We start from the raw sequence: 20,176 nt of genomic DNA on the forward strand, positions 1-20,176 counted from the left end.
GAAGACAAAACTGAAGGGAAAATGCCCCAAGAACAAGCAGGAACTGAAGACAGTTGCAGTAGAGGCCTGGCAGAGCATCACCAGGGATGAAACCCACGTCTGATGATGTCTATGCATTCCAGACTTCAGGCTGTAATTGACTGCAAAGGATTTGCAACCAAGTATTAAAAAGTGAAAGTTTGATTTATGATTATTATTCTGTCCCATTACTTTTGGTCCCCTAACAAGTGGGAGGCACATATGCAAGCTGTTGTCATTCCTACACCGTTCACCTGATTTGGATGTAAATACCCTCAAATTAAAGCTGACAGTCTGCAGTTAAAGCACATCTTGTTTGTTTCATTTCAAATCCATTGTGGTGGTGTATCGAGCCAAAAATGTTAGAATTGTGTAGATGTCCCAATATTTATGGACCTGACTGTGTGTGTGTATGTGTATGTATGTATGTACAGTTGTGTCCAAAATTATTCAACCCCCAATGCTGTAAAGGGGTTTAGGGACTATAGTGTACATTTGGAATTGTATTCAGAATCAAATCCTACAAGGACGTTGTAACTACCCAAATGCAACTAAAATGACATCAATTGTTTATGTAATACAGTAGTAAATGGTTCTTATGTGGTTTCTTCATTGCCACAATTATTCAACCCCTTAAAGACTACCACTCTGAAGAACAGAGGTTCATACAGGTGCTTTCCATCAGGTATTGAAAACACCTGTGGATGTCACCGAGCAGCAATCAAGCATAATAAGCACCAATTAGGCAGCTTTAAAATGACTGTGATACTCAGCTCCTTCTAGACATTTACTGGTGTGGTTACAAACATGGTGAAGGCAAGAGAATGGTCCAGGAAGACAAGAGAAGAGGTGATTTCTCTTCACAGGAAGGGCAATGGCTATAAGAAGATTGCAAAGATGTTAAACATACCAAGAGACACCTTAGGAAGCATCATTCGCAAATTCAAGGCAAAGGGCACTGTTGAAACGCTACCTGGTCGTGGCAGAAAGAAGATGCTGACTTCGACTGCTGTGCGCTACCTGAAGCGTAGAGTGGAGAGAAGTCCCCGTGTGACTGCTGAGGAACTGAGAAAAGATTTGTCAGATGTGGGTACAGAAGTTTCAGCCCAGACAATAAGACGCACACTGCGTAATGAAGGCCTCCGTGCCAGAACTCCCAGGCGTACCCCCTTGCTGTCTCCAAAGAATAAGAAGAGTCGACTGCAGTATGCCAAAAGCCATGTGGACAAACCACAAAAGTTGTGGGATAGTGTTCTGTGGACTGATGAAACAAAATTAGAACTGTTTGGGCCCATGGATCAACGCTATGTTTGGAGGAGGAAGAACAAGGCCTATGATGAAAAGAACACCTTGCCTACTGTGAAGCATGGTGGAGGGTCAATCATGCTTTGGGGCTGTTTTGCTTCTGCAGGTACAGGGAAGCTTCAGCGTGTGCAAGGTACCATGAATTCTCTTCAGTACCAGGAGATATTGGATGGAAACGTGATGCAGTCCGTCACACACCTGAGGCTTGGGAGACGTTGGACCTTTCAACAGGACAATGATCCCAAGCATACCTCCAAGTCCACTAGAGCATGGTTGCAGAGGAAAGGCTGGAACATTTTGGAGTGGCCATCGCAGTCACCAGACTTAAATCCGATTGAGAACCTCTGGTGGGACTTAAAGAAAGCAGTTGCAGTGCGCAAGCCTAAGAATGTGACTGAACTGGAGGCCTTTGCCCATGAAGAATGGGCGAAGATACCCGTAGATCGCTGCAAGACACTTGTGTCAAGCTATGCTTCACGTTTAAAAGCTGTTATAACTGTAAAAGGATGCTGTACTAAGTACTAAGATTGAATGTCACTTGGGGGTTGAATAAAACTGATAATGCTGTGAGCACAGAAAAGACATTTGTGGTTATTTCATTATAACTGTTATGTTATATTTGTCTGACCTACAAGTGCCTCTTTAATGTAAATGTAAGCAAGATGACTGAATGATCAAAAGCAATGTCAAACTGGCCAAAACACTCAATTTCAGTGGGGGTTGAATAATTTTGGACACAACTGTATATATATATGTGTGTGTGTGTGTGTGTGTGTGTGTGTGTGTATATGTGTATATATATATATATATATATATATATATATATATATGTGTATATGTGTGTATATATATATATATATATGGTATACATATATATATTTCTGGGTATGGGACGCGCACTCTACACAAAATGCACCCTATACAAAGCAGTGTGCTTACATGGTCACCCCAGATGTTAACCTCTTCCTGCCCAGTGTCATTAGTACAGTGTCAGTGCTTTTTATTAGCACTGGTCACTGTATTAGTGTCAGTGACAGTTTGTTCTCCCCCAGTGTCGGAATGCTCGCCGCAGTCCCGCTATAAGTCGCTGATCGCCGCCATTACAAGTTAGTAAAAAAAAAATTCCACTGTGTGTATATATACCGCCATTTGTAGACGCTATAACTTTCACGTAAACTAATTTACACGTATTGGGATTTTTTTTTTTTTTTTAGCAGACATGAAGCAGAATACAATTTGGCCTACATTTATGACTAAATTTGATTTATTTTTTTGTTTTTACTGGACATGTTTAATGGCAAAGTCAAAAATACTGTTTTTTGAGAAAGAAAAATTGTGGGCCTATTTTTGTTTATAGCACAAAAAATAAAAGCACAGGTGATCAAATACCACCAAAAGAAAGCTCCACTTGTGGGGGAAAAAAGACATAAATTTAATTTCGGTGCAGCGAAGCATGACCGTGCAATTGTCAAAGTATTGCAGCGCCGTATCGCAAAAAATGGCCTGGTCAGGAAGGGGGGTAAATCCTCTGGAGGGCAATTGGTTAAGCTGCGGGGCAAATGACAGCTCCTCGGAGCTATAAAGTGAAAAAAATTAAAACCCGGCAATGACGTTTAGCGGCGACAAGTGAGGAAGCCTGTCTGTATACACTGCTCCCTCACTGAATACACTGCTCCTCTCCTGCCCCCTCCTTGCACACACTACCCCTCTACCTACTTGCTATCACATGGGAGACTATTCTACCCTGTGTGATGGCTATAGAATCATAAGTTTAAATAAATAAATACAAAAATATAATTTGAGCCTCGCCACCCCCACATGCGCAGATATTTTGGTTTTTTGGTCTAGTGCATCCTGAATTTTCGGCTGCGGCACCAGAATTTTCATTTTTGGTGCACCACTAGTTTTAATAGCTTGGTGCTTCTCAGGGGTATTGCGCTCCTTGATGTCGTATTAAGGCTAGTTTTAGTAATTTTAAAATCAATAAAGGAAATACCTCATACACACAATGAGAATATCAAACGAATGATCGTTTGCATGCTAGTTTTCATACAAAAAATTAAGAGGTTACTAAATTTGAAAACATTGATGTATGACAAAATACAACTTTGGAAGTGATGTATTGTAATGTGTTCTTTCATTTCCAAGCATATGTGGTCGTTTTTTTTTTTGTTTTTTTTTGTTTTTTTTTCCCCGTATGAATACTGTACTGATTAAACAAAATCTGTTAGCTCTGCTATCAGAGAAAATTTTTCATTCTTGTCTCTTCGATTATTTTGGTATCAACTGTCGTGATCGTCTCTAGAAAGCTGTGTATGAATGATCAGATTATCATACAATCCCTCCGAAAGCAATTTTATTTTTTTTGTTTCTAAAAGCAGTAAATTAACGCGTTTTTTTTTTTTTTTTTTTTTTTTTTTTTTTTTTTGTTTTTTTATATCTAATGTTTCTCTTTGTAGAGGAGAGATGTGGGGTCTTATTGAGCCCATATCTCCATGAAGAGGACCTGTCACTAATTATTTCTATCACAAGGATACATGCATTCCTTGTGATAAGAATAAGTGATTAAATTTTTTTTTTTTTTTAAAGGGACAGTGCAACAAAAAAAGTTTAACGTGCCCCTGCTCCCCTGTGCTTGCACATAGTGGTGATCGCATACGTAGGCCATGCCCCCACATACATAAACGGTGTTCAAACCACACACGTGAGTTACCACCATGAACATCGAAGCAAGAGCAATAATTCTAGCACTAGACCTCCACTGCTAACTTGTAGACATTTTTAAAGCATCACCCATGGAGATTTTTTAAGTACCAGAGTTTGACGCCATTCCACAAGTGTGAGCAATTTTAAAGCGTGACATGTTGGGTATCTATTTACTCGCCGTAACATCCTCTTTTAAATGTAAAAATTTCCACACCCCTGTGTGTATCGTGCATATTGTATCGCTTAGTGGTGCACCGAAATGAAAATTCTGGTGCCGAAAACGAAAATTCAATATGCACGAAAACTGACTGAATTGCGCAGTTTTTAAAAATGAATATATATTGTTTTGGAAAAAAATACACTTTGATTAAATTAAAAAAAAAAAAAAAAAAAAAAAAAAAAAAAAATATATATATATATATATATATATATATATATATATATATATATATATATATATATATCTTTTTTGTTTTTTTTTTTACACAATTTAATTGCACTTAGCAAATTTCTTTGCTATAAACAAGCATTTAACTGAATGAAATCGATCCATTCTGCTTTTTTTGTTGTGATTAGCTGTGATTGGCCACGGCTAATCACATGACACCATCTGTGATTGGCTCTGATTGGCCCAGCCTGTGCATGTGATCACTGTGACCATTCATATATATATACCTTATTCTTATCACAAGGAATGCATGCATCCCTTGTGATAGAATAGTGACAGGTCCTCTTTATGGAGAGATATGGACTCAATAAGACCCCACATCTCTCCTCTACAATGTAAAGCATTGATTTAGTGCTTACAAAAAATAAAAGGCCTTGTTTGCAAGGCATCGGAACTGGAAGTGACATCGCTCTGGTCCTCCCAAGGTTATAGAGATGAGTGGAGGCCAGCTTTCCTTCACTAATCTCTATGCCCAGGGCCGGGATCGTTCAATGGTTTCTAAGGTAAGGCTGAGAACTACCAAGTAGCAGTGGGCAGGCGGCAGCTGTGAAGGGGTTTTTTCCGGCAGCTGTATCGGTGCATTTTTTATTTTTTTTTTTCCATAACGGCCTGTTTTTCACCCGAAACGTTTCGGCCACAGAAATTTCGGTGCACCCCTAGTATTGCTGTGCATTTATTTTAGTTATTGCGGATATATCGGTCTACTCTACTTTATGTACTTATTGCTACTGCGACAGAAGCTACCATGCCTTATTTTGAGCCTTTTTTTTTGGTACTCCGCTGTACCTAATCATTGACTAATAACATTGTTTCCTTGATGCAGAATCACCATTATTGCACATGTCTGTGTGAGTGTGGTTTCCCATCGAGTACTATAGAATCCTTCTGTTTGCCATCAGCAGTTACCCTATATGTTGGATAGGCAACCTTAAAGAGGTGGAGATCTACCTGAGCAACATGGGAGATGTCAAAGATCACTGGGCCCGGTGTCGTCTCCCCACACCTGATTTAAACCTCCTAACTGATGTAATACCGTGTCACAATTGTATGCATTGCAGGGCAATCATGGGTTTAAATCAGGTGGAGAGGAGGCAACATATCTCCTCCTCACCACCTGTCAAACACACTCGAATAGCTTTTCAGAGGAGCAGAAGTGCCTGCTGCACTTGTGAATGAGCCCTTACTTGCACCTGGCAGCTGCACTCTTAGGGCTCATTCACATGTAAAGTTGAGGGCTAGTAATACCCTGTGGTTGCTTTTCTTGGGTGCTACCGCCTGTAAATCCAGACCCATTTAAGTAAATGGTGCCACTCTGCAAGTACCCCGCAACTGCAGGCTTCTTCGAGGTCCAAGGGGTTAAAGCAGGTGGTGAGAAAGCAACACAACGCTACCTGTTTAACCCCTAGTTTGCTGTACTGCCCAAGGTTGCAGAGCGCCTCATTCACTTGAATGGGTCATGCTTGGCAGGTGCTACACCCACCAACCATGACAGGGTGTAGGAGCCAGCACTACAGAGGAGATACCGGCTTATGCGACTCTTGCTCCCTTACTACAACTTTACAAGTAGTCCCTCTCCATTGCATTCTGTTTGATGCTCTAGGATGGTGGTTCAGCAAGTTCTGACTGTGATTTACCAGTCACCTGGCCGTGATCTGGTTGCTGACCTCCGCTGTATGCCATCAGCAGGTGGAGAAAATTGTTTTCTCTTGCATTGTTTTCCTGTTATTGATGGCAAAACAGTGTAGCTCTTAAATAGCGTCTAATATTTTATTGTTCAGACTTTGAGTTGTCATGTTAACCTTGGGTTTTCAATGTTTGAATCTTTGTGTTTTTGAATGTAATTATCTAGTAATTGTAACTTGTTTTCATCAAGGAACACATGTAATGCACTATGTACATGACATGACCTTAACCACTTTCCGCCCGGCCGTCATTTTACTATAGGCCGGGTGGAAAGTGGCCTCTTGTCCCTCCGGTACGGTGTCATATGACGTCCTTCCTGGATCGCGCTTTTGTGCGTGCCCGCAGGGCCACACTGCGGCGAGATCTGCCACCGGCTGTGCATATCGGACATGGCCAATGACAGATCTGCTGTGATTGGTCAAAGCAGGTCACATGGTACTAGAAATGGGGCCGGTACACAGATCACTTGACAATTGTATACAATGAATGGCTTCCTTTCATGCCATCCATTGTATGCAAGTGTGTCTAGCTGTGAATGGTCACAGTGATCACATGCACAGACTGGGCGGCCAATCAGAGCCCATCTGTGTCATGTGATTGGCCGTGGCCAATCACAGCTAATCAACAACAAAAAAAGCAGAATGAATCGTTTTCATTCAGTTAAATGCTTGCTTATAGCAAAGAAATTATTTGCTAAGTGCAATTAAATTGTGTAAGAAAAAAAAAATTATAATAATAAAAAAAAATAAAAAAATATATAAAATATATATATAATATATAAAAAAAAATATATATGTGTGTATATATGTATGGACCACTTCCCCAAAGTAGTAGAATGTTACTATGGTAACATTCTACTACTTTGGTCATAGTGTAATATGATAAAATCTAAAATCTGTGTCCCTGATCACTGCCACACCAATTGTATGATGATGCTGTACTGCACTGGTGACCGTATGTTAAGAAAAAAACAGTTGTGAAAATTTTTCAATTTCTTTTATGAACAATTACAAAAAAATTACAACTTCAAAAAACTCGTCATGCCTCTTATGAAATACGTCGAACTTTGCAAAAAGGGGTAATTTGGGGGATATCTGTTCTGTTCTGACATTTATGGGCCTCAAGAAATTAGATTGGCTGTCAGTACTTCAGGATTGATCAATTTTCAGATATATACCATAGTTTGTGAACTCTATAACTTTCCTACAGACTAATTAGTAAATAGTGATTTTGGTTATTTTCACCAAAGAAATGTAGCAGAATACATATTGGCCTAAATTTATGAAGAACAATTACCGTATTTTTCGCTCTATAAGACGCACCTGACCATTAGACGTGCCTAGGTTTTAGAGGAGAAAAACAAGAAAAAAAATATTCTGAACCAATGGACTGCGGACACAGTACAGGGGATGGCCAGAGACTGCGGACACAGTACAGGGGATGGCCAGAGACTGCGGACCTTTGGGGAGGGAGGGGGAACGGGTACCTGAATTTAACAGGTACCCGCTCCCACTTCCGCGGAGTTGTCCTTCCTTCTTCCTGTGGCGGCTTCTGTGACAGCCAGGTGCCCACTGCGCATGCGCGAGAAGCGCTGCGCTTTGTGAATGGCCCAGAGCCTTCTGGGACCTGTCATGTGTCCCAGAAGACACTGGACCATTTGCAAAGCGCAGCGCTTCTCGTGCATGCTCAGTAGGCACCCGGCTGTCACAGAAGCCGCCGTGGGAAGACTGCAGCGCTGGAGCGAGGAACAGGTAAGGTCCTGCAGGAGAGAAGAGCTTAGCGGCCGGCCCGATATTCTGACATGGTGGCGGCAGGAATACCAGACCAGCTGCTTTACATTCGCTCCAAAAGACGCACTGACATTTCCCCCCCTTTTTTTTGGGGAAAAAAGTGCGTCTTATAGAGCGAAAAATACGGTATTTATTTGCAAACTTTTATCACAGAAACTAAGAAACGTGTTTGTTTGTTTTTCCCAAACTTTTCTCTTTTTTGTTTTTGTTTTGTTTAACAAAAAATAAAAACCCCAGTGGTGATTAAATACCACCAAAAGAAAGCTCTAGTTGTGTGAACAAAATGACTAAAATTTAGTTTGGGTACAGTGTTGCATGATCGCGCAATTGTCATTCAAAGTGTGAGAACGCTGAAACCTGAAAATTTTCCTGGGCAGGAAGGGGGTAAATGTGCCCTGTATTGAAGTGGTTAAAGTGGTTCTAAAGGCTTTTTTTTTAGGGATGCACTGAAATTTTGGTGGCCAAAACGTTTCATCCAAAAATACCCCTATAATACCCAATATGAAAATTTGCCCTGGTACAGGTGCCGATAATAAACCCGCCCCTTGCCACCCGCTGCTGCCCAGTGGTTCTCAGCCTTACCTGAGAACCCATCCAATGATCCCAGCTCTGGGCATAGAGATCAGTGAAGGAAAGATGGCCTCCACTCATCTCTCTGCCCTGGGGGGACCAGAGCAATGTCATTACATCACTTCCGGTTCTGGCACCTTGTCTTCTACTTTTTAGAAAAAAGAAAAAAAAAAGAAAAAAGCTTGACATTGCAGAGGAGAGATTGACCCTATATCTCTTCATAAAGAGGACCTGTCACTGCTTATTTCTATCACAAGGGATGTTTTGCATTCCTTGTGATAGGAATAAAAGTGATTAAAAAAAAAAAAGAGAACTTTTTTTTTTTTTTTTTAAAGGGACAGAGTAAAAGGAAAAAAAATGTAAATAAAAAAAGTTTAACGTGCCCCTGCCCCCCGTGCTCCTGTGCAGTAGTGAACGCATACATAGGCCACGCCCACATATGTAAACGGTATTCACCACACATGAGGTATTGCCACTAAAGTCAGGGCAATAACTCTAGAACTAGACCTTTTTAAAGTGCCACCCATCGAGATTTTTAGGTACCATAGTTTGGCGCCATTCAACGAGTGCGCAATTTTAAAGCATGACATGTTGGATATCTATTTAGGTAACATCTTTAATGTTTTACAAAAAAATTGGGGTATATATTTTGTTTTTTTAATCATTAACACCTTACCGCCACCCTCTAGTAGAAATACTGCTACAGGACGGTAGTAGAGTGCAAAATCACGTGTGTGTGTGATTTTGCATTTCCGGGTAGGGGGTGCACACGAGCCCTACCTGCGCCACCATTCGTGGCCTCAGCTGTCAATCACCCGGTCCCAGCCAGTGATTACTTGCCGGTGATTGCTGAGCATCTCCGAAGGGGGAGAGAACTGTGTGTAAACAAAACAGTTCTCTCCCCTGTCAGCTCCTGCACACTGCTTTGCTAGTCTGTGCATAGCATAGCCATGCAAAGCAGTGTGCTTACAGTGAAATACAAACATAGCACACTTAGTAAAATGGCACACAGTTAACCCTTTGATCGTCCCACACGTTAACCCCTTCCTGCTCAGTGCCATTAGTACAGTGTCAGTGCATTTGTTTTAGCACTGATCACTGTGTTGGTGTCACTGGGGATGTCAGTGACACCAAGTCAGTTGCCCCCAGTGTCAGAATGCCGTCGCAGTCCCACTATAAGTCGCTAATCACTGCCATTACTAGTAAAAATTATTAAAGAAAAAGCCCAGTATATATACCGCCATTTGTAAACGCTATAACTTTCACGTAAATCAATTAATTTATACGTTTTGGGATTTTTTTTTTTTTTTTTTTTTTTTAGCAAAGACATGTAGTAGAATACGTCGGCCTTTAGTACCAATTTAAAACAATATACCTTTTTATGTTCGATTTACATGAGCCCATGTTGAGTGTTAAGTCACCAGCCTCTTAATAATAGGGCTCCATATTTCAGTTTAATACAGGAAACATGCTACCCTGCAGCCAGAATTGTATGCCTTTATCTTATGGGCTCACTACAGTGGCATATTCGGTGACATTTCCAGATTTTCCATACCAAACTGGAGCTTTGACGGACATCCCTGTACCACAAGCATCCTTTAATAGCTATGAAGGTGAGTGCATCCTGCGTGTGCTAGATGCAGAATACTTTTCAGTGTCAGAACACATTTTCAGTTATTTTGTTTATGCATACCTAAATTTAATTTTTACATTTAACCCTTTTGCTGCTGGGCCACACTTTTATGCTCAGATGGCGGGCTGTTTTTGCTATTTTTTTTTTTTGTTTTAACTTGTTTCATTACTTTTTTTTTCTTACAGCTTTTATAGATTATAAATTAACCTAAAGCATACATTTTCTGAAAGTACAACACCCATAGGATAAAAAGATTGATTTTGAGCATCCTGCGATAGTTGCACAAATATTTTCTATAAATGTACACTAAAATCGTTATGTTCACACTCAAATACTACATTGCTTACAAAGTGCCTACCATATCTAAAAGATATGTTAAGGCATCGAATTTTTGTGAAATTTAAATTGTGCCTTTTTGTAAAATGTAAATAAGCAATTTATCTATTTTGGCAACACCTGATATTCAGTGCTGTGTATGTGCTGCTTCAGTGTTTGTGATAAAATGATGATGTAGGCATGCATTTTATATCAACACAGTACATTATGTCACACCACAGTGTGCAGCTGTGATTTAACCACCTCCCGCCTGCCATATAAGGTAATGACGGGCGCAAGGTGGTTCTCTCGTTCTGGGAGGACGTCATATGACATCTTCCCATTCTAACTGCGCATGCGCGAATCCGGGAGCGATCGGCGGTGTGCTGCGTCCCTCAGACACAGCGGATCACCGATCAACGGAAAGAGCCAAAGATATCGTCTCGGTCATGTGATCAGCTGTGTCCAATCACAGCTGATCTCATGTAAATAGGGAAGTGCCGGTTATCGGCATTTCTCTCCTCCACGAGCTGTCACGCTGACAGCTCGAGAGGAGAGGAGAACCGGTAATCGGCATTCCTCGGAAGGCCCTGAAGATCAGTGTAGCCCCAGCAGTGCCAGCTGTCAGTGCCTACCAGTGCACATCAATGCCACATATCAGTGCTACCAGTCAGTACCACTTATCAGTGCCATATGAGTTCTGCCTTTCAGTGCCCATCAGTGATGCCTGTCAATGACCATCAGTGCCACCTATCAGTGCCCATCACTGCAGCCTCATTAGCGCATATCTGTGAAGGAGAAAAATCACTTATTTACATTTTAAAACAAAAACTAACTTTTTTTTTGTTTCTTAAAAATTTTCAGTTTTTGGTTTGTTTAGCAAAAAATAAACCCACAGGTGATTAAATACCACAAAAAGAAAGCTGTCTCAAAAAAATGATAAAAATTTCATATGGGTAAAGTGTTGCATGACCGCGCAATTGTCATTCAAAGTGCGACAGCACTGAAAGCTGAAAATTGACCTGGGCAGGAAGGGGGTTTAAGTGCCCAGTAGGCAAGTGGTTAAAACCTGCACACCAGTGTGCATCACGACTAAGGTCTGATAGCTGAAACGCCTTGGGTTCCTGCATGACTGTGTAACACGAATGTTATTAAAGAGCATTGATTGTAGCCGATTCTGTGGCACCAGCTTTTCCTTACATAATACAACATACATTAGCATGCATTTTGCAATGCACTGGTGTGGACAGGCCATTAGTTCATTGGTGCACCAACAAATAGTGTATTAACGCAATATGTGTATCACATGTGTACATTAGTGATTTGCTTTTATCTTTACTACAATTCGGTCACCAGGGGGCTTTGGGCAGTGACTTGTCAACTACTTATCACAACTGTTCATGAATCCGAGTTTAAGGGACCCTTCTGCTATAAGTTTATGATCACTGAAGTGACTGTGAGCTGATAGCCCAAGGGAGTGCAGCGATCGCAAGGGTTACGGAGCTGGCCAGCTACAGGCAGTTCTATTCCGACCCTTGTGTCCCTGGCAGTAAAAGGGTTAAACAAGTTTTAAAACAATGACTTTTAGGGATGCATCGAAATTCCACCGGCCGAAACATATTGGCTGAAAATAGCCCTATCGACATTTTGCCGATGAAAAAGTGAGCTGGTACAGGTACCGATAATTGTGGCCCTCAGGCATTCACTACACATCAGCACGGCCTAGCCACACCTGCCCTCTCCTGATTTGGTCAACCTATGGCATCCTGGAAGCTAGGAGAAACTCAGAGACCATATAGCAAAACACGGGGAACACTTTTCCTGTTGCACCTTCTTGTGTGCTTCTAATTTTGGCTCCGGGCAAGTGTTTCCTTTTCGCAAATCCTGTGTGACAGGGATGGAGGAGAAGAAAGCAGCATGTGGTTTGGGGAGAGCCCTGATCTGAGACTTAACTCCGGGCCAGAGGGGGCAGTGGGTGAAAGACCCCTGGGTGAATGTACCCATGTGACACGTGTGCCAGGGTGGGGAAGGGGTTGATAGAACGTGACACCCCTTTATATCTAGGCTACCTCATCCTCTATGGCAGTGGTCTCCAAACTGCGGCTCGGGTCAGTTGGGGCCCTTTCCTTGCCTTTATCTGGCCCTTGGGCACTATTCCTCCACTGATAGCAATAATGGGGCACTGTTCCTTTCACTGACACAAAGGATGAAGCATTCCACCCACTGATACAAATGCTGGGGCACTATTTCTCCCACTGACACCATTGATGGGGCACTATTCCTCCCTCCTCCTGCCACTAATACCAATGATGTTTGTCCTAGATTGTAAGCTCGAAAGAGCAGGGCCCTCGAACCCCTCGTGTATTGTATTGTTTCTGTCTTGTCTCATGTTCTGTCCCCCTTGCTATTGTACAGCTTTGAGCAAACCCTTTGGCGCTATATAAATACTGTATTATAATAATAATAATAATAATGTTTGCCTTTCCTACTCGCAATGACCACAGTCCACCCCCCTCAAAGTCTAAAGGACAATAAACTGGCCCTTTGTTTATAAAGTTTGGAGACCCCTGCTCTGTGGGCTTGTCACCCCCTGATATGTCTGGGGACTGAAACATCATGACACCCCTTTATTTCTAGGCTGCTTCATCCTCTGTGGGGTTGTCACCCCCCTATATGTGTCTGATGGGGACTGATGCATCATAACACCCCTTTATATCTAGACTGCCTCATCCTTTGTGAGGTTGCAACACTGTACACAATTGAAGTTTATGTAATTTGTTTACCACAAATAGAGCTTTCCTTGGTGGTATGTGATCACCACTGGGTTTTGTTTTGTTTGTGTTTTTGCGATATGAAAGAGACCAGAAAAAACAATATTTCTTACTTCTAAAAAAAACTAAGTTCTTCATAAATTTAGTCCAATATGTATTTGTTACCCCCCTTCTCCCACTGCCATCATGGGAACAAGGGGGGGGGTTACTTCTCTCCCCTGCCCCCCCCCCCATATTATAGCCTTTCTTGGGAACCAATTTCCAGTTCTTTCCCTGAGTCCAAGCTGTCTTTAGCCTCTTCTGTCCATCCTGGGATATCAGAAATCTGTATTTCTAGTTTCTCACAGAAATCCTGCAGATCTTCTGGAAATCTCAGTTTAACAAAGCGTCCATTCTTCCATCCCACTAGGCAAGCTGGGAACTCCCAGTTGTATTGAACGGTTTTCCTTCCACATTTGTTCCAGCAGTGGCCTCAAGGTTCTCCTTTTCACCAAAATTTCAGAGGCTGTATCTGAGAAGATTTGCGAACTAGTGTTTCCATATTTAATTGCTGGCATCTTCCTTACTTTCTTCCAAATATGCTTTTTATCCTCATAGTAATGGAAACTAACAATCACATCTCTGGGTCTTTCAGCTGTGCTCGCCTGATCCTGTGTATCCTGTCAATTTTCAGGTGCCCTATTTCTGGTTTCTCCATTATTGAGTTAAACACATTCTTAATTATATTCATTAAATCTTCTTCTTGGGATGTTTCCAGCAATCCCCGAATCCTCAGGTTATTCCATCTATGTCTATTTTCTTGATCTTCCATCTTTAAATGATGATCTCCTTTGTTTACGTCGCATTTTATCCATTTGTCTTTCCAATTGAATTATCTCCTGGGCATGTTTGCCCAATTTTTCTTTTGTTTCTTCCACTCACAGTAACACCTGTCAATATGTAAAACCGCCATATCTTTCTTTATCGCTTGCTCTAACTTTGCAAACATTTCTGCTATATCTATTTTTGTGGGCATCTGTGATCGTTCTTCATATCCCTGAGTATTTTCCATTTCTACTTCACTTGCCATATTCAAAAATTTCTTTACCTGGTTCAGGTTTGGCATTTCTAATGACAGTCTAGTTTGGTCTCCAGTGTTTCTCACTTCTAGCTGTCTCTGGGGTTTGACTCTCTAGGTTTCTTTCTTGTGGGGGCTTATTTTTTAATCCCCCTCCTTTTGAGGATCTACTCCTCATGATAAATTCTGGCTTTATACTTCCAGATGAATGTGATCTCCCCACTTCTCGGTGCCTTCCTGTTTTTCATCTACATCTCCTTTTAAGACCACGGGGTGACCCCCCCCCCCCCCCGTTACTTTTTTTTTTCTTTCCTTTTGATCACCACCTCCTGATTTTGTTTTTTCCACCTTCAGACCACTGATAAGTTCTTCTTTTTTTTTTTTTTTTTTTTTTACCTCCACCACCGTATCTAATAATCACATATATATTTCAAAACCCGCCACCTCCAAAGCTCTGAATCCCAGTCGGCTGCCGCAACTTTCCCTCTACTCTCCGCAGGGTGCTTCCATTTCTTCCTTCTCCCTTTTCTTTTGGACTTGGGGTGGCTTTGGGGAGGCTTCGATGTTGCTTTCTTACAGGAGGGGCATCACCCTCCATGGTTCTCTGTGGTGTCTGGATGTCAAGCTGTCTGGCGGCACGATCTGCTCCTTCCTCCAGCCGCGTCTCCCAGGTTTCCCTGCGGTGGTCACATGATCACTCTCCGCATTCACTGTTTCTCTCCTCCGAGACCTGGAGACCATCCACCTCCGCCCAGGGAGACAACCACTCCCCTTCCACCAGAGCTGCTCCAAGAACTGCACCGGCTCCCAGTATATCAGCAAGCACGGGGTAAGATGGGGTGGGATAGCTTTGCTTCACTAGGGTCTCCTCCATGTGATTTTAGGCGGCGCCCGTCTGGAGCTCCTACTCCATGCTCCCTGATGGCGCTATACTCAGGCCCCTCCTTCTCAGGTGGGGGGGGGAATAGATCCTCTAGAAGATATCTTCTTGCTACAAAATCATTACATGGTAACTCCAAGATATGGTTAGTGTGGAGAAAAAAAGATGAGGGATGTACGCAGTTAATTTTATGACCTACAATGTGAAGGGACTACAATGAAGGAAATAAGTGTTTGATCACCTGCTGATTTTGAATGTTTGCCCACTCACAAAGAAATGATCAGTCTGAAAATCGAATGGTAGGTGTATTGTAACACTGAGACATGCATGTCTTTTGATTTTTTTTTTTTTTTTTTTTGCTATTCTGTCTAACAAATTTTGCACTGATTTGCAAGTTCATGAGGGAAATAAGGATTTGATCCCCTATCATTTATGCAGGATTTCTGGCTACCAGGTGTCTTTCATGCAGGTAACAAGTTGAGATTAGAAGCAGTCTCTTAAAGGGAGTGCTGCTAGTCTCATTTTGTTACCTGTATAAAATACACCTGTCCACCGGACCAATCAAACAATCAGATTCCAAACTATCCACCATGGCAAAGAGCATCAAAGGATGTCAGGGACAAGATTGTAGGCCTACACAAGGCTGGACTGGGTTATCAAACTATCACCAAGCAGCTTGGTGAGTAGGTAATAACAGTTGGTGCAATCATTCGCAAATGGAAGAAACACAAAACAACTGTCAGTCTCCCTAGGTCTGGTGCACCATGCATGATCTCACCTCGTGGAGTGTTAGTGATCATGAGAACAGTGAGGAATCATCCCAGAACTACACATGAGGATCTTGTCAATGATCTCTAGGCAGCTGGGACCACAGTCACCAAGAAAACGGTTGGTAACACACTACGCCGACGAGGATTGAAATCCTGCAGTGCCCGCAAGGTCCCTCTGCTCAAGAAAGCATATGTCCTGGCCTGTCTGAAGTTTACCTCTGAATCATGCAGAGGAGGACTGGTTGAAAGTGTTGTGGTCAGATGAGACCAAAATCAAACTCTTTGGCATCAACTCAACTCTCCTTGTTTGGAGGAGGAGGAATGCTTCCTATGACCCCAAGAACACCATCCCAACTGTCAAACATGGTGGTGGAAACATTTTGCTTTGGGGATTTTTTCTGCTAAGAGGACAGGACAACTGCACCGCATCAAAGGGACGATGGACGTGGCAATGTACCATCAAATCTTGGGTGAGAACATTCTTTCCTCAGCCAGGACGTGCTAAGGGGGTAGCAATAGGGATAGCAAAGAATGTGAGATTTAATATCAAAGGTTGACTGACCTAGAGGGTAGATTTAATTTGTCAGGGGGGATCTAAACTGAATGGAATGTACACTGGCAAATATCTACTCTCCTAATAAGAACCCAATGATATTTTGGGAAGATACAGTATGTTAAGAAAATTTAACGGATTTTAAAAAGGGCAGGAGATTTAAATTTTTGTATGGACCCTCAGATACATTGTCTAAAGGAAAGAGGGAAGGGGATTATTATTATATTATTATACAGTATTTATAAAGCGCCAATAGTTCGCTCAGCGCTGTACATTACAAAAGGGAGACAGAACATGTGACAGAACAATACCAATACAATGCAAAACATGAGGGGATCAAGGGCCCTGCTCTTTCAAACGGTTAAACTCCCTGGAGGTATTCCCGAGTGTAGCTCGGGGTAAAGTTTCAGCACCACAAGCGGTAACCCCGAGCTACACACGGGAATACCCTGCAGCGTTGCTCCGGGATCTCTTCTTCACTTACCTTGTCCTTCACTCCCATGCTATCCCCCCTGCAGCATCCCCGTCAATGTCCTCTGGCCGATGCCGGCATCTGTCCTCCGGGTTCCTGCGACTTCAGGATGTATGTGGATGGAACTGGAGGAAATTTAAAAATGTCAAAAAGTGACATTCACTAAATACACTAAAATCACATAGTAAAACATTACTTTATCAAACCATTTCACATACATTTTGTCCCTAGTGCTTTGTCCTGTGCCCTGCCTTCATTTTTACTGTTCTTTCTGCCTTGAAACTGAGATTACCATGGCGTCCAAAAAGCGTCCCTTTAGGTCAAAAGCGGTTTTAGAGCAGCTAGAGAACAGCAATAGTAAATTAGAACTACTTGCAGAATTGAGTGATAATGATTCGTGGTGAAATTCGTCATTAGACACTGAAAACGATTTTGTGACTTTGCTCAGGAAGTTGAACGAGAAACTCCTACAGGATCAAGAGATTGAAGAAATTAAGCAATGTTTTCAGTCAAATGAGTCTGAGGAGGTCTTGGTTGCAACAATATGGGAAGCGCACATAAGGCATTCTGATTGATCTCCATAGGGGCTGACAAGAATAAAAGGGAGGAGAGTATAAGATCATTGATAGAAGAGCTATATGAATTAGAACTAAAAAGAACTAAAGGATTTAATGGAGCAAGAAACGAAGATGGTGTTTAAGATGGTGGCAAAAGAAAGATACCAATGGGGGAACAGACCAGGGAAATATTTAATGAGAAGATTAAGGAAACAAAAATCAGCACATTTTGTGTAGAGAATTAGAGATAGGTTAAATGGTATATTCATTTACCGCAATAGCCTATGTATTTCAAAAATATTACAGTAGATTATATGACGTAAAACCGAAGAATCTAAAAGAAGTAGTAGTAGAAATAATAAGGAAAAGGAAGCTATTCTTAAAAGAAGCTAGATGACATAAATTAGAGGAAAGTTCACTAGACTTAGAAAACTATCACACTAGAACTTAGAAAACTTAGAAAACTTATCACACTAGAAATTCAAATGGCCTTAAACACGATAGCAGGGAAGAGTCCTGGACCGGATGGGTATACAATAAGATATAAACTATTTAAGGAACAATTTTAATCCTGAAAATGTGCGCATACATGAACGCAGTCGGAGAGGGGGTTGAGATGATAAAGGCGTCGTTAATGGCATATATTACAATTTTCCCTAAAGAAGGGAAAGATGTGTCCCAGTGCGCTAGTTATAGACCAATTTCGCTACTGAATGTGGATAAGAAATTATATGCAGAAATATAAACTACAAGGATGAAGGATCTAATGACAAGAGTGGATATTTAGATCACGTGGGATTTGTTCCAGGGATAGCAGGAAGGGACAATGGATTAAGATCATTGCTCCTTTTGCAGAAGAGTAAAAGAGAGAAGTCCCCAGTGCTATTCTTGTCAATAGATGCTGAGAAAGCCTTTTGACAGAGTAGACTGGGGATTTATGACGGACACATTAGAAGTAATGGGGATAGGGCGTAGAATGATGCAATGGATAAAAAATTTGTATAGCTACCCATCAGCATCTGTAAAGATCAATGGCATGCTGTCATCAGGGTTTAAAATGTATAATGGGACTAGGTCGGGATGTCCACTCTCACCCCTGCTATTCATATTATCCCTAGAGCCGTTATTAGCAACAGTCTGAAACCGCATAGATATGAAAGGAATTCGGATTGGAGACGTGGAACATAAAGTGGCAGCGTATGATCGATAGATATATAGATTGTAAGCTCCAAGGAGCAGGGCCCTTGAACCCCTTGTGTATCACACTGTATTGTCATTGTACTGTCTCATGTATTGTCTCCCATTGTAATGTACAGCGCTGAGCGAACTATTGGTGCTATATAAATACTGTATAATAATTATATATACAGTGGGGATCGAAAGTTTGGGCACCCCAGCTAAAAATTTCTATTAATGTACATAAAGAAGACAAGGAAAGATGGAAAAATCTCCAAAAGGCATCAAATTACAGATTAGACATTCTTATATGTCAACAAAAGTTGATTTTATTTCCATCATTTACACTTTCAAAATAACAGAAAAAAAAATTGCGTCTGCAAAAGTTTGGATTTTAAACCTAAAAATACTGGAATACAAGAAATGGCAGTTGGCTAGTGCAGAGCCGCCCAAAAGTGGTTAATTAAATCCTATGCGGAGTAATGTATTACTATAAAAGTAAATGTGATATTGTATTTATTTGATCATTTAGATCATGACAAAAGGTTGACATTGACAGAGTGAACATGTTGCAATCATAATAAAATCAAAGAATTAAAATAAAGAACCATTTGGTGTCTTCAAAAACAGCTATATAGGCAAAAATGATTAATATGAGGCAATGGAGTTTCCTTACTGTATTCATCATCAGTAAAGTTCCATATTGTATAGCATAGTAGAATCATTTTCGTCTTTAGCTGTTCCTAGGATTTCATTCATTTGTATTGTGATGTTCATGAAGGAAGTAAATAGTGGATAATGGTGAATACATAGGAGGCAGGGGATAATCATCTTGACATCAACCTAATAGGATGCACATATTCAGATCACTTGAATGTTGAATATATGTCTTTACCTCCTCAGTGACTGTGCCTATATATATATATATATATATATATATATATATATATATATATATATATATATATATATATATATATATATATATATATATATATATATATATATATATATATATATATATATATATATACCTTCCTGGATAGCCAGCATAGATGGAAATGAATCCACACTAAAAAGTGACTCTAAAAGTGAATAAATATTAAATGGTCAGAAAAAAATCTCTCTCACTGTAGATGTTAAAAAACATTGGTGTATTGGTAAAGGAGTAACAGTCCAGAGTGGTTAATATGGATATTCCAATGCAGGATATTCAAACCTCAATGGTTCCTTTTTATATATGCCCCTCTAGGGGTTCTAAAAATTACCCTTTAAAAAGTTGGTGCGGTTCCTATATAGATGCATGAGACTAATGTCCCATATCGCTGGTTGTATAACGTACGGTATATCCTATATACCTATTGAGTCCAAGAATTCCCCTTAGTCTAGGGCTTAAACAAACCTATGATTTCATAGGATATGACTCCGGTTTTATAGAAATTGCAGTCTAAAGTGACTCAGCTTAACTCACT

General features: G+C 41.0%; 1 protein-coding gene across 1 annotated transcript in view; it reads left to right on the forward strand.

The window, feature by feature from the left end:
- The first annotated feature begins 9,988 nt into the window (after positions 1-9,988).
- Positions 9,989-20,176, forward strand: part of RBM44 (RNA binding motif protein 44) — a 127,916-nt gene continuing 117,728 nt past the window's right edge. The window contains exon 1 of the mRNA XM_089672659.1: positions 9,989-10,133. Within this exon, the coding sequence (XP_089528785.1) occupies positions 9,989-10,133 (145 nt within the window). The remainder of the gene's footprint in view (positions 10,134-20,176) is intronic.

The sequence above is a fragment of the Staurois parvus genome, unplaced genomic scaffold (assembly GCF_062004578.1).
Source record: "Staurois parvus isolate SC_StPar_1 unplaced genomic scaffold, SC_StPar_1.0 ptg000011l, whole genome shotgun sequence".
NCBI classification, from domain to species: Eukaryota; Metazoa; Chordata; class Amphibia; order Anura; family Ranidae; genus Staurois; species Staurois parvus.